This window comes from Pleurodeles waltl, chromosome 7 (genome assembly GCF_031143425.1).
Source record: "Pleurodeles waltl isolate 20211129_DDA chromosome 7, aPleWal1.hap1.20221129, whole genome shotgun sequence".
Classification (NCBI taxonomy): Eukaryota; Metazoa; Chordata; class Amphibia; order Caudata; family Salamandridae; genus Pleurodeles; species Pleurodeles waltl.
Genome location: NC_090446.1, coordinates 1,239,710,929 through 1,239,726,593, shown reverse-complemented (window position 1 = coordinate 1,239,726,593; position 15,665 = coordinate 1,239,710,929). Strand labels below are relative to the sequence as shown.

Sequence of the window (15,665 nt, the reverse complement as noted above, 5' to 3'; positions counted from 1 at the left end):
CTCAGTGGCTGGTGTGGACTGGGCTTTGGGTGTTTGTTTGCTTCCTTGCGTTCTGCAAGTCCGGTGTTTGCTGTTTATTTCCCAAATATTAAAACAAACATTGCCTGCAGCAAGCTGGAATCCATGCAGTCTCATTCCTTGCAAACTATATACCACGTGTCTATAAAAGTTCAACACTGCCTGATTTGCAAACATGGTCCTTTTTTGAGTTTTTTTCATGGGAGCCACATTTTGATGCCTGGGCCTATTTTCTGTCTAATCAGACTATGAGAGTATCTGGTAATAGCCGGTATCGTATGTTTTGGCACAGAATATTATACTGTGTTAGAGTCAGAACTGGCGAGTTTCCCTTATCCATGCGCGATTTACTCATCCAAATCAGGTGTTTTCTTTGAATTGAGGGATTTGTAGTCCCATTTAGCTCGTTACAAAATCGGGACTATAAATCCAAGAATGCAAATACGACAAAACGGGACTGGATGTGCTACTCATGAATGGATCTGAGGAACTTGAAAGCACCGTGTTATAGTGTAGACGGATGCAGTACCACATGGTATTATTACATGTTGTACTATAGTTTGTTTTAATGATAATTTAAATTTATGGTATATTTGATATGGTACATATATGGTGAGTTGAGATATATGGTAAAGAAAAGAATGATATACGGTGTCTTGATATGCACAGCTATGAGATGATGTAATATATGTATTTTGACAAGGCATGCAACAAGCGTAGGGAACAAGAGGAGCTGGCTCTTGCAGCTCAGTTTTATTGTCCACTGCCATGTTCCACCTCATAATGTTCGCTTTTGCTCTGGCTAGCTAAGCAGCAGTAAACATTGTAACCAGGGAGACCTTGTGCGTCAGACACGGAGCCCAGAGTCGGTAAAAGGGCCACACTCTAAGCTCCTTTGCTTGCCCTGAAGCACTTTTGGTTCTGTCCAGTACCTCCAATCACGCCATCACCCGGCTAACAGCCGGCCTCTGCCCTTGCCCCAGGGAGCAGGATGTAAACACTGTAACCAGGGCAACGAAAGACGCCAACCACGGAGGACAGAGTCACATAGGCAGCATTGTGAGCGCAGCGCTCCCAGCCCGTCTCCTCCACTGCTCCTAGCCTCGCTCACTGCCCGCAGCCGCCATGTCGGATCCCGAGGCCCCGGGTACCGACGGTCGCCTGCTTTTCTTGGAGCAGACCGTGCTCCGCTCGCTGAGGCTGAAGGCGGATCGGTGGCAGAAATTGCTGGCCACCGAGGAGCACCGGGCGGCTGTGCAAGCTTTCATGGACCGGCCAGAGCGTAACTTGCTGCTACTTGCACTGAGCCCGGCGGGACAGCTGATACCCGCAGACCACTTCCCACCCGGCAGCAAGAACAAGGCTGTCTACTTCCTAAAGAAGGGGGACGAGCCCCTGAGTGTGGCGGGGTCGCGGGGACAGCTGCTGACCGGGGAAATCTCCTACAGCCCATTGGAACAACTCTCAGCGTTGGTGGAGGAGGTAAGAGGGCATGAGTGGGGTGGGTGATGCTGGGGGTGGGGCGGCCGAGACGTAGCTTTGGTGCACGGTGGTGGAAGTAGGGCGTCAAAAGTACGGAGGAGTTACAGGGCAGTTTTTGACTAGAATTTCTTCTTCCTTCTTTCGAACTTGCTGTCGACCCTAGTGCAAGAAGACAGCAAATATAGGCTTTTGGGCAGGGTACTGCTGCGGTGGTCTTGACTTTAGTGAAGGCAAGAAAGTAAAGTGGGAGTACGGTTGTAACTGGGACTTTTTCTTCTGTCGCTGATGGAGGAGATGGGAAGTAAGGTTAGGTTACAAATGCATTGATCTAAAAGGGGAGCGGCATTTATGAGGTGCGGGCCTAGGGAGCAAAGGGTCATGAAGACGTGTGGATTTGTGATTTGAAGAGACATGTTGTACGCCCCAGAAGCCTTCCAAGTGAGACTCATAAGTAGAGACGGGCGAGCGAAAACAGAGCTAAAGGGTAAGCTTGGCTACTGGGAGCCTATGCACGAGCCGAGCCTTTAAAATATTTGGCCTGTAAATCGTGCAACCAATTTGTTAGAATGTTAAATGGTGTCTTCAGAATGAAGCGTTTCACTTTGGCACCTCAGATTATATTACAGCCTTGAGAAGTATTTTTTTAAAGTGAACTGAGAAACATTACTGCCCTCTTGATGACAAAGCTTTTACTGAACTAAGAGGTAGGTCTGGGGTCATGTGTAACCATTAGGTGTGATATATTCTTATTCTATATGGAGCTAAGTTATAGTCTATTAAAGAAAACAGTGTTTGCCTACAATCACACAGTAGTTTGGTCAAGCAGAGAAGCCAGGATTGAGCCCAGATTTCCTAGTTTCACACTGTACAATTCAGCCAAGAGATAGATGGGTATCTGTTTATCAGGGGTGGCTTCTCCATCAGGGTGGAGGAGCGTCGCCCCGCCACCCCCGCTGGCAGCTGCAAACCTTTTCTCAAATCCGATCATAAACTGTGTTTATGATCGTTTTTTGGTAAAAGGGGCGGGGCCACGGGGTGACTCGCAATGAGGGGGTGTGCACAGCACCCCCCTTCAGAGCGCATGTGTGTTTGGCCGGCCATTTCAGGCTGGCCAAACACACATGCGCACAGGGCTCTGGGCTGGAGAGAGCATGCACAGGCTCCCAGCCAGTGCTGACGCTGCTCAAACAGCATCAGGATTGGCCGCAGGGCAGACTGGGAGCCTGTGCCTGCAGTCGACGAGGGACAGAGGAGCGGCGCCAGGTGGAGGAGGTAAGTGTTTGTTTTTATTGTAAATAATTTTTTTATTCAATTGAATTCTCCTCCCCTCCCGCACACGTGCTGCCCCACGCCTTCTGCTTAGCGCAAGCCGCGACTGCTGTTTATGACTTCAAACCTTTAATGTGTTGTCCTTATTCTTGGAGGGTGGATTAGAGTGTGGGTAACAGGAAGAATTCATATTTTATTTTTAGATAAAACCATGCTCAAGGACATAAGAGCATATCACAACAGACACAACTGAGTTATATGTTTTTTTGCACATATAGATTTTTCGTGATTCACAGGATGCTGAGCCAAGGCTGTGATTTGAATCTGGTTTCACATGTTATGTGGCTGGCAGCTGTATCTATCAGCCACATCGACTCCTGTGAAAGCCTGGCTCGTTTTAGGCTTGAGGTTCCAGAAGGACCTCAAGTTTGACCTTCACTTGAGCTTGTAGTGGCTCGCCCACTTCTACTCAGAAGTGACACGGGCTTGAAAGTTAATTTAGGATAAAACACATAAAAAGTGTTTTGCTGTCAGAGGAGCTACATTTGCATTTCAGACATTCCAGTTTTTGACATGCCAACTATAAGAGAACCAGCTCTTAATTTGTGTAAGAGTGCCAGTGCCCGGAGCTCTGCTCAGAAGCTGGTGCAATTCAGCATCTGCGCACCAAATACCAAGGTTGGTAGTCTTTATTCGACTATTAGATACTCTCTGCCCCTTTGTCTCAGTCTTGCAGGTTACTGTATTCTCCTTTGTGAAAGTTTTACCCTCTTTCTTTTTCTCCATCTCCCAGAGCTGTGTGTTTTTCCCCTCTTGCGCTCACTAAATATCTGATGTGAAAAATAAGTGCCTGTCCCCAAACATAAGGGTAGTACCATCAAATTAAGTACTAAACAGTACCATAGTCTCAGTAAGTATGTGAGGATGTGTTGTTGCACATTCCCCATAAATGATTGTGGGAACACCAATAAAGGGTTAAAGTATTTCAGGGTTATTCAGAGAGGTAACTTAAATCTGTGAGTAGCTTACAAGTTTGCACTTAAAGTTATGAGGAACATTACTACTTTTGACTATTCACCATTTATGAGTGTAAACTTACATGTCTCCACCCCGAAACAGGAAATGGAACAAAATTTACCAGTGTACGTTGCTGCATCCAAAAAGGAGAAGTGGTAATTCCAGCATGGACGTGGCCAAGCACTGGTACAGCAACAACCGTCTCCTAGAAAATAATGGAGTTATAGCGACTTAAATAGAACTGTAAGAAATTAGGTTGTTGTTTGCCTGGGGTGTGAGCCCTGGTCAAACAGGAACCACAATACTTGTAAGTGTGAGGCACAAGCCACCCTAACTTAACCTGTGCTGACTTAGTTTGATTAAAAAAAAAAACATATATAATGAATTCATTTAATGTTAAAACACTATTTTAATAACATTTTTAATGTAAAAACAAATGTAACATTATTTTAAAAAAAAAATTACATTGATGTAAATTATGTACATTACTTTTTTTGTAATTTTTCATACATAATATAAACATTTCACTTCAAGTGTTTTTTTAATCTTTAAAAATAATATTCATATAATTGAATATATTTAAATTAATTACATATTGATTTCAAATTTAAGTTAATAGTACTGGAACAAATTTAATTTTGCTCTACATTTATAATAAATATTTAATGTTCAACAAAACAATATTTGTATTTTTTTTTTTTTAAGTTTAATAATAATTTTCCCTGTACTTTATTCAAGGGAGATCTTCACTCTGGTAGTGAAGCTCTCGTCATGGTAAAGTATAAGGAAAAGTTATAAAGTTTGTAACATTTTTAAATAAGTAGTAACAATATTTTTATTTGAAATAGTAACCTCTTTCGGTGCTCATGACAGAATGGTTCCATCATGAGCACCGGTAGTCATGCGCTGAAGACTTAACTGTTACGTCCTCTGCACACGACCATCAATTCCCTCTGCTGTTTACAGCAGAGGGCTTTGATTTTTCTAAAAACAGCCTCAGTGTGCTGAGGTCATTTCAGTGAAAACGAAAGTGAAATAAGCCCATCGGCTCATTTCTCTTTCTCTGCCTCAGTGCTTAGAGGGCTATCTCAGCCCCTGAGCACCGAGGCAAATGGTAGCGTTATCATTGGAAAGGGGACAATCTCCCCTTTCCAAAGGTACCTCTCCCTAGTGGATTCCTGCTTGAGGATGACCACAGGAAGGTGATCCCCCAAGCAGAAATTCACCACTAGGCACCGGGGAGGAGGGAGCGGCTCCTCGGGCAAGGGCTTATTTGAGGGAGCTTATTCTTTCTAACCCCCCCAGGGGGAAGATGGGGTAAAAGTCTCCAATGTGCCCCTGGGGTGAAGGGGGGGCAGAAAGCGGACTAGGCACCATGGATTATTTTTTTAGGTAGTGTGAAGGAGTGGGGGCTGCCCAAAATGGGCATGCCAATGTCCTCACCCCATTGTAATCAATGGGCACAGTCTTTCTGCCCCCCCCCCCTGGGGGCAGATGGGTATTATTACCTCTGATCTGTCCCCAGAAGGGCAGAAAGCCAACTAGACACCAGGGACTGTTTTTTTCTAAAAGGGGTGGGAGCTGCCCACAGTGATCATGGCTATGCCTCCACACAAAGCAAACGGGGATAAAGTCTTTCTGTCACCACAGGGGGGCGGAAAGCCCACTAGGCACCAGGATTTTTTTTTTTTTTAGAAAGGCTAGGAGTGGGGGCTGCCCAGAATGGCCATTGCAATGCCCCCAACCCCCCAAAGATGGGCACCTTCTTTCTGCCTCCTCGGGGGGGGTGGTTATTACACCTGATCTCCCTCCCCTCACAGGGAGACAGAAAGCCTACTAGGCACCAGGGATATGTTTATGGGCATGTCAAGGAGGGGTCCTATAGGCAAGGGTTGCTTCCCTTTTTTTGGGGGCATACATTTTGCCGTTTCTGCCCCCCTTGGGGGGGCAGACCAGAGATATTTTTAGGCTCTTCTGCCCACAAGGAGGGCAGAAAGCCACAAGATACCAGGGAAAGTTTCTGTGGGTGTGCGAACTGTAGTTCGGCTGACAGTGTGTGTACTAGCATTTGGCTGGCTGTGTGTGTGTACTAGCATTTTGCTGGAGTTGTGTGTGGGCTTGTGCTTGGCTGGCGGTGTGTGTGGACTAGCGCTTGGTGGCAGTTTGTGTAGTCTGGCACTTACCTGGCACTTTGCTGGGTTTGTTTATGGACTGGCGCTTGGGTGGCTGTGTGCGTAGATGATGCTTAGCTGATGGTGTGCGTGAATGGTGCTTGGCTGATGGTGCGCATGGACTGGCGCTTGGCTGGCGGTGTGTGTGGATGGCGCTTGGTTGACGATGTGTGGATGATGCTTGGCTGACGGTGTGCATGGATGGCGACTGGCTAGCGGTGTTCGTAGACAGAGATTGGTTAGCAGTGTTCGTAGATGATGCTTGGCTGGCGCTGTGCGTGGACTGGGGTTTGGCTGGCATTGTGCATGGATGGCACTTGGCTGGCACTGTGTGTGGACTGGAGCTTGGCTGGCGGTGTGCATGGATGGCGCTTGGCTGGGAGTGGGCGTGGATGGTGCTTGGCTTACCGTGTGTGTGGACTGGCGTTTGGCTTGCAGTGTGTGTGGACTAGTGCTTGGCTGGCAGTGTGGCTTGCATGGATCCCCCAGAGTTTTTTTTTACACAGAATCCCCTGCAAACCTCAAGTTCAGATAAAAAGTTATATTTTCCTCATATTTCTGTGTGGAAAAGTTGTAGGGTCAGCGCACCGGCATAAATTTCCTACTACCCAACATTTCCCTCACTATCCCGAGGTCTACCCATGCAAGTGAGGTGCCATTTTTATCGGGAGACTTGTGAGGAATGACAGGTGGGTAGAACTGTGTGAATCACTGCAGATTCCTGAACTTTCCATCACAGAAAAATGAGGAAACTGTTTTTTAGGCACATTTTGAGGTTGTCAAGAGATTCTGGGTAACAGGACCTGGTGAGAGCAATACAAATCACCCCATCCTGGATTCCCCTGGGTGCCTAGTTTTGAAAAATGTACAGTTTTTCTAGGTTTTCCTATGTGCCGGCTGAGCTAGGGCCCAAAATCCAAGCTAGACTCATTGCAAATAAAGGGCCACTTTTCAGTGAAAACATTTTATTTGTCCGCATTGCTTTTTTGGGCTGATTCCTGTCACAGGCACTAGGCCTACCCACGCAAGTGAGGTACCATTTTTATTGGGAGACTTAGAGGATCACAGAATAGTAGAACAAGTGTTATTGCCAATGGCTTACTCTGCATTTGTGCCTTCCAAATGTAAGACAGTGTATAAAAAATAAGTAATTTTGAGAAGTGCCCTCTAATTCACATGCTAGTATAGGTACCCACAAATTCAGAGATGTGCAAATGACCACTGCTTCTCAACTCAATATCTTATGCCAGTTTTAGAAATACATCATGTTAGAAATGGGGTCTCTAGCTGGCAGAGGAATACACCTGTGTCCAAATAGGGACCACATTACCAGTCAGAGTAAATCACAACACAATCCAAATTATTATGTGCCCACCATCTGGTAGCTTGGCACTGAGCATGTAGGGTGACTTAGAAGGCAATGTGTAAAGTATTTGTGCAATAAATCATACAGTAACACAATGAAAACACCACCAAACTACACCACACAGGTTTAGAAGAATAGGTAATATTTATCTTAATAAAATAAGGTCAAAACGACAAAGATCCAATAAGCACAAGTTGAAGCATCACTTTGAAAAGGTTTAAAAGAGTCTCAATCCTTAGAAATAAATAGTTGTCTCTTTGTTGCACATAGTACCTGGTATGTGTAAAAAATAATGATGCATGGAGATCGCAGAGGAGGAGATATGTGGAAAAATAAGGTGTTGCGTTGAATTTTCCGACATGGCACAGACAATGCGTAATTTCTTTCCACCCTGCAAGGGGTTTGCGTTGTTTTTTGTCTCACAGTCTTGGTTTCTCACTGCGATGTCGGGATATTTTGATGCCCAGGGACGCTGCGTTGAAAATCCTTGACTCGCTGGAAGAAGGTACACAAGCATGATTTTCTAGTACCATTCTGGCCAAACTAAACTTGACCTGGTTACCCCTTTCAGATCAGAATCTACTGCTCAAAAAGTCTATGAGGGCAGTCCTAATGCTAGTCTATAAAAGGAGCAGGAACACCTCCCTGGCACACCGGCGCAAGGAGGCCGCCAATGATTCTCTGCGGCACCCGAAGGTGCATAAATTAAGACTCACGCTTCTGCTGAGTGCACCCTGCACTTTGCTTCAGGGGTCACGGGCCCAGAAGGACTACATCTCTCAGGCACACTGGCAGGAGAAGGCCACCAACAACGCTCTGCCGTGCCTGAAGGCGCATAAATTAAGACATGCTCTTCCACTGTGCGGGATGCACCTTGGTACGGGCCAAGATGGTGCCCATCTGCGCCGGTCCGCAGCCAGCTGGGTTTTGGCTATTATTACTGGCGTCCATTTTTGATGTGGTGTGGTTTAAGCAAATAGCCGGGCCCGTTCTCCCTGTTTTTCCGCCCTCATCTTTGTAGAGGTGGTTTGAGGTCTCCAGAGCCTGGGGGTAACAATAATGAGTAAGCGCAAATTGCAAGAGAGTAAGAGAGTATCCCAAAGCCCCGAAAGGGACCTACAATTGACCTATTTCTAACCCAGGCCATGGGTGTGATCGCAAAAGAAATTGACTTGGCTGAGAGGAGGTTATCAATGAAGCCGGGGGAGGGCCTAAGTGGTGGTCCACTTGCAGGCCCTTCCACGGTTCCAAGCTCCCTCCTTCATCCTATAAGGTCTCTCGATAATTTGTCTTTGAGACTCCACAATGATACCCACCCAAGGGAGGTAGTAGTTGAGACAGAGTATCTGGAGGACTCATCAGTTCAGGCCCCCCCTTAACCAAAGCGAGTGCCTTTTAATTAAAAGGCAAGCGACAGTCTAAGCTATCAGTGACAATAGGATCTATTAGTAGTAAGGTGGGGGCTCTAGGTGGCAGCCAGGTGTGGGATTGTATTTTGAATACATTTAAATAAATTGTTGAGCAGTGTTTGGCTCCTGTACTAGAAAGGTTATCTAAATTGGAGATGTCGATCTCTATCTTGAGGAGGCTAGATTCTGCTGTGACGACTCATGGGACCCCTACTTTGGAGGAAAGAAGGTATGAGGATAGTCATCAGCGGGGAGAGGCTGTTAGTAAGCCTGAGTTCAGGGGGAGGGGGTTGTTCTTTTTCGAAGTCTTGCCTACAGCCCTACCCAGTATCCAGTCATCCCAACCTTGTACCTCAGGGTCTTTGTTAGGCAATGTAAGTGGCCCCCTGTCCCGCGATATTGGGAGGGAGATGATGAACCAGGGGCAATCCATAGAGGGGTTCCCTAGAATTAAGGGTGTCAACATAGTCTGAAACACGGCATCTATGAGATTGCCCTGTTTGAATCTGCCACCTGAGTGCTGCCCATATGTAGCAATATTGGCTGGAGTACCCCCCTTGAGTCTTCCCAGGCTGAGACAACTGAAAACCTGCAGAACAAGGTCCGTCATTGGTTGAGCCAAACTGCAACTTTTCACCCTATGGAATTGAGGAATATTTTATTTTTGTGGAGAGTTGAGTGGACTGGTCCTATGAATAAGTCCATGGAGGGTGTCTGTGGTGATCAACTGCAGAACACCTCATATGGCGGGGAGGTTGATTTTTACTGCCAGACAGCCATTTAAGATGGGACCTGGCATCAGGATTTTGCCATTAGGATTTTTCTATAAGCCCATGACTGTGTCGTCAGCTAGAGGTTGTAATTATCCGGGGCAGAGTCCAGGGCTGTGCCCCATCCTTACTAAACCCATCAGAAATAGATTCACCCCCCGTCTGACCTCGGTGAAAACGACTGTCAAATTAGTACTGTGCCTACGAGGGTCTCGGCTGGGGCCAAGTCTGTGGTTTGCGGCCCACAGGAGGGAAATACCACATGCACAACTAGGGAACTCAGTTTCCTCTTGTAGAATTGTGTGGGTCTGGGAAATAAACTCTCTGACCCCCAGTGGATTATGTTTATTTCCCAGTATGACATCGTATTACTTCAGGAAACGTGGGCACAGGCGTTGTTTTCTATGGAGGGTTTTGAGACCCTTGTTGTTGCAGCAATTCCCTCACAAGGTTCAAGAGCTAGTAGCAGTCTGGCTCTATTAATCTGAGTATACGCACAGCTGCAAGTTGTTCCAGTTCCTCTTAGGCACAGTGGAATACAGATATTTTGGTTTGTGGCTTCCACAGATTTTCATTTTTTTGTTATTATAAATTTTTATAGTTCAGTTTGTCATATGGGGTGTCAGATCAGGATTCTATTTCAAGCACTTTCCAATTTAGAAGAAAGGGCTACTGATAGGTTGGGTTGTTTTTAATGGTTTTTATCAGGGGATTTTAATGCTAAGATAGGAACAATTAGTCTGAATGTAGATCCCCTTCTAATGGAAGAAGGGGTATCGCCCGTAAAGCCCCCTGGCCTCAGAGGCAAGCTGCTCATTACTGAAGTGAGGAGTGCCTGCCTTTGTAATATGCTGGAGAGAGTGGCAAGCTGTGATTTATACAAACCCACATGTGTTGGGTGGGGAAAGGGAAGGGGACAATAATTGATTATATTTTTATTTCCAGCAGTTTTCCTGATTTATTTTTCTCCCAAGAGCGGATTCAAGACCAATTGCAAAGTGATCATAATGCTGTCGAAGCTAGAATGGTTGTTCCTGCTTTAGGGGCTATGGGTTTGACTCCAGGTGTGACTGGGCTCACTCCAAAAGATCAGGGTTTGAGGCTCAGCTGGTGGAAATCTTGATCCCTGTTTTATAGGTAGAGGTTGTTAAGAGATGCAGGAATGTGCTTTTTAGCTCCCTCTTACTATTTGAGGCCCCACCACTAGTTATTCTGGCAGATTTTCATTTTTGAATAGCAGCCTTAGATCCCTTATGTTGGATCTGCAAGGGCCGCTAGGGGATCATAAAGAGGGATGGCTTGATTAAAAATTGCTGCAGTGCTAATAAGCACTTGCATAAAGTCCTTAAGGACAAGCCAAGGAACACCCATATCAGTGCAGCTAGTGCTGCTTATAAGGAGGCCATAAAACAAAGGAAGCAATGCCTAAAAGAAGAGAGGTGAGAGCAGCTAGTGGGTGCTTGTAAGCTTGGGGATTCGAGGACCTTCTGGAGTATAATGAATGGGAAGCCTGCTTATCAAGTTTCCCCTGAAATTGTAAGGACTACCATACCTGCCCAAAAATGGGTTGCCCACTTTGAGAGGGTTCACTCACTAGATACGCAGGACAACTGGTGGAGAGGGTTGCCGCAGTTTCCTTTCCTTTGGGCTTAAATTTTAATTTGGAAGAGGCTCAGGGTGCCATTGCGGGAAGCCCCTCTAACAAAGCCCCAGGCCCTGATGGAGTTCCTATGGATTTATAAAAGGACAAAGTTGCAATGTGGGCCCTGTTATTGACTAATGTACTTAATGCCAGTATGCAAACCAGTATTCCTAGTTCATGGAAGTCAGCAGGAATAGTGCCAGTTTTTAAAAAAGGTTGTAGGCAAGATCCAGCATGTTACCACCCTATTTCTTTGCTTGACTCCACAGTTAAGTTAGTGGGACGTATTGTCCTTCTTCGTATTGAAGAATGGATACAAGCAAATAATAATATTTGCCTGGCCCATTATGGATTTAGAGAGGGCAAAGGCACAATGGAACAGTGTCTTAATCTGAACCTACTGGTGGGTAAATATGTGGTGGCCAAGAAGGGTGCTGTTTATCTGGCTTTTATGTACATTAGCTGTGCCTTCGATAGGGTTAATCGATCAAAGCTGTGGTCAATTTTGGAAGGCCTTTGGTTGCCCCAACCTTTGGTAAACTTCCTTTGGTTGCTACACCTAGATGTCAATGCCTCAATAAGATTTGGGAAGGCAGGGGAATGCTCTGTCAAGGGGTGTTAGGCAGGGGTGTGTCATGGTACCAATTTTATTTTTACTATATATCAATGATCTGAATTTGTACCTAGTTACTCATGGTAAAGACTTTTTAAAAGTAAAAAACAACCCTGTCTCTTTATTAGTATACGCGGATGATGCTGTCATCCTCTCTCGCACATTGAATGGTCTTAAAATTCTGGTGGATCTGTTTGTTGATTTTATGGGAGACCTGCAATTGGATGATAATACCTCCAAAATGCATTTTATGATATGTGGGAAGTTGAATCCGAAACTTAGACCAGTCAAAATCAAGGATCCGGTGATAACAAGGGTGGCTTCCTTTTCTTATTTGGGGGTCACATTTGATGAACATTACACGTGGGCCCAATGTCTTGCAAACCGATGTCTGCATTTTTATCAGTCATGTGGGGCACTTTTTAGATTTGCTTGTTTAGCTGGGAGCTAACCTGTTCTACCACTGTTGCAGATCTACAAGATGAAATGTTTACCTGTACTATTATACGGTCGCAGAATTTGGGAGTACTCTAATTGTAAGTCTATTCAGCGTGAAAGAAATCGTTTTTGTAGAAAGTTATTAGGGGTGGGACTGACTAGCCCAAGTTTGTTTATGCATGAGGAGCTGCGTTTGGATTTTGCGGAAGATCATGCAAAAATTGCACCCATGTTACTGTGGATATCAGTCTGGAGTGGGGAAATGGCAACTTTTAATAGGGAAGTCATTGAGGACAGCCTCAGTTGTGATCTAGGCCACAAAATCCCATGGCTGAACTATATTAGATCTACAGCCTCATTATTGGGGCACCCAGAATTATTTCACAATCCTGGATCGTTGAAAAGGGCAGACAAAACAATTGTGAAGGAGCTGCTATGAACAGAGTTTGGCGAAAGCAAAGTAAACCTGGCATTGGGTAGTCACCATATCTTTCCTTTGTTAGAAACCCATGGGAAAGGCTTTTTCTTACTAGGTTCAGACTAGTTTCTGTCTGATAAAATTTATGCTTCCCACCTGGACAATATGAGCCCTCTGTGATTAAGATTTGTCCTTGTGATAATGTCTTTTACCTACATAGCACACTGCCCTATGGGTTACCTAGGGCCTACCTCAGGGGTGACCTATATGTAGAAAAAGGGATCTTAAGGCTTGGCAAGTATGTTTAAATACCAAGTCGAAGTGGCAGTGAAACTGCACACACAGGCCTTGCAGTGGCAGGCCTGTGACATAGTTAAGGGGCTACTTATGGGGGTGGCACAATCAGTGCTGCAGGCCCACTAGTAGCATCTAATTTAAAGGCCCTGGGCTCATGTAGTGCATTTTACTAGGGACTTATAAGTAGATTAAATATGCCAATTGGGGATGAACCAATGTTACCATGTTTAAGGGAGAGAGCATATGCACTTTAACACTGGTTAGCAGTGGTAAAGTGCGCAGTCCTAAAATCAGCAAAAACAGTGTCAGAAAAGTGGAGGGAGCCATCAAAAAGTTGGGGGATGACCGCCCTAAGGCTGTCAGGTCTAACATGGTCCCCATGGAACCCCTGTCCCTTGGAAAATGTTCAAAAATGAAACTTAAACATTTCATATTCTTTTCTGAAACACATCCCATTTTCCTTGCTGATCCCACCATCCCTATGGTAGCTGTGATCCTTAGTGGGTCATAAACTGCTACCTACCTCATTAATATTCATGAGATAGGTTGATTTGCGACTTACGAGGAATCGCTATTTCAGAGTTTTAAGTTTTCTTGGATTAGGAATTGCAATTTCCTAACTGTGATTCTGGAAGAATTCAATTAAAAAATCGAAATTCCTTAATTTTGTACATCTGGCCCTTAGTTATTTTAAGTGATCTCTGGAGGACCGAGACAAAATGCCAAAATAAACAGGATAAAAATGCAACCATTGTCTCAAAGCTTTTTGGCATACCTCTTGCGGGAAAGAAACGTGTGAAACAGATCAAGGAGTATATTTTCCTCTTCAAAGGCCTAAGATCACTCAATCTGTTGGTTACATACAGAGAAGTAGATAACATAATTCATGGGGTCTACCAAGAGTTTTAGAAATCTTTTGATAATTCAAAGGAATGACAGTATGAGCTGTAGGAACAGTTGATTAATACCAGGAGATAATTAGTAGACAAGGGGGGGATGTTTAAGCCAATAAGGTACATGCAACATGAAAATGGGGTTAGTGAGTGAGAGCAATGTGAAGGAGGACATTGAGATCCTCCTCCACATTCGGTTAAGAGTGTGTTGATTGGTCAATGAAATAGCAGTATCCTAAAGATATGTAAATGTCTTTCTTGATACATTCTCAGGAATGTGGAATTCCTATTGCCTGACACATATTGTTTGGGGTCAAGGGCAACAAGTTGTCATGTTTATTTTGTCCTTGTGAAAAGTGGGCCCAACCCCCTGCAGCACAAACCCTTTGTCTAGCAGTTTACAGACAAGGAAACTAGCTGCAATTGAGGCAATATGTGTCTGTATAATGAAAAACCTTTACTATTAGGGTGAGCGCTATGAATAAATGTTTTAAGGTCACACTGCACTACTGAAAGTGGTTCCAGTAAAAAAAAAGAAAAAAAAAAAAGTGTACACTCATGTTCGAAAAGTTTAAAAATATGAGGCTAAGTATGGTGCTCCCAGAATGCTCTCTGATTAGATGCAAATGTCTGCAGAAGTTTGTAAGCAAGAGTGATGATTACTTGCTTTCGAAATAAAATGTTCAAGAAAAAAATGTAGAAAAAAAAACGTTTCGCTACTATGAAATTTTAGGTGCTATTTCTTTGAAGCGTCATTTAATAAAATGTGTTGATGCATGCTAGTATTTCCCAAAAATATTTCTAATGGAAAATCAGTGTAACCCTTTCCAACAAGATTATGGGCAGCATGAAAATAAACAACCACTGGCAAAGCCAAACGATCCAACCTTTATTTTTGGGAGTCTTTTGGTTTCGTCAATGCGTGTCTTGTTTTGACATGGCTTTTGTAACACTTTATTGATGTGGGAGTTGCCATGCCCTCACCATTGTAACAAATACTGCAAAATAAAAAAAAACGTTTTTGGTGTCGAAAAGCAAACATTGGCACCAGTGGCATAACAGAGGCCCTGCAGCCCACCTCCCAGGGGGCCCTCTCAGCACAGCACAGCACAAGCCCTGTGTGAGTCTCAGGGTATGGGGTTGGCCCTCCATGTTCTTTGCAGGGGGCCCCTCCTGTTTCGTTCCCCCACTGATTGCCACTGAACAAAACTACCGTGTGTGCCAATATGCTCCTTGTTGAAGAGCAGAATTTGATCACTCACTGCAAAGCCAGCCGATAGATAGAGAAATTTTAGTTTTATAAAAACTAAATGGGTTTGTTAACGCCAGACCTAATTAGGGGTCCAATTCTTAAAGAAAGTCACAAAAGCGCACCCATGGTATATGTCTTTGAATTAGTGGCTTTCATGAATTCACAAGAACTTACAGAAGTAGACCAGGAAATCGTACTCCTAGAAATATTTATGAACTGTATTTTAGCAGGAGCAAATATGCATGTGTAGATATGCTCATGTGAAAATCTATTGAGTGTTTACAAGTTCACTTTCCCTCCAACCACTTTTTTCCCAACCTTGGAAGAACTTCTACTTCTGCCATTGTCAGAAGGAAATTTCCAACCTTTCTCATTATGGGAAAAGATTAGAGAAGAGCTGGTGAAAATCCTTAAAACAAGCAAGTTAGCAGATTTGCAGACTCAAAGGCATTCTAGCCCTAGAACTATTGCTTAATGCTTCCTCCAGCCCCAATACATAGATCTGTGGAAAAGTGGCAAATTAAGGAAATTGCTATAATAGGGATTGCAATTGCAAGTATTCAAGCCCTGCAATACTAGACCTGTCATAATCAGAGCTCCTATATAATGA

At 44.4% G+C, this 15,665-nt stretch overlaps 1 protein-coding gene across 1 annotated transcript in view; it reads left to right on the top strand.

Annotated features, from left to right (window-relative positions):
* The first annotated feature begins 1,026 nt into the window (after window positions 1-1,026).
* Window positions 1,027-15,665, top strand: part of DNAH9 (dynein axonemal heavy chain 9) — a 975,671-nt gene continuing 961,032 nt past the window's right edge. Inside the window, exon 1 of the mRNA XM_069200368.1 lies at window positions 1,027-1,500. Coding sequence (XP_069056469.1) covers window positions 1,144-1,500 — 357 coding nt within the window. The 5' untranslated portion in view covers window positions 1,027-1,143. The remainder of the gene's footprint in view (window positions 1,501-15,665) is intronic.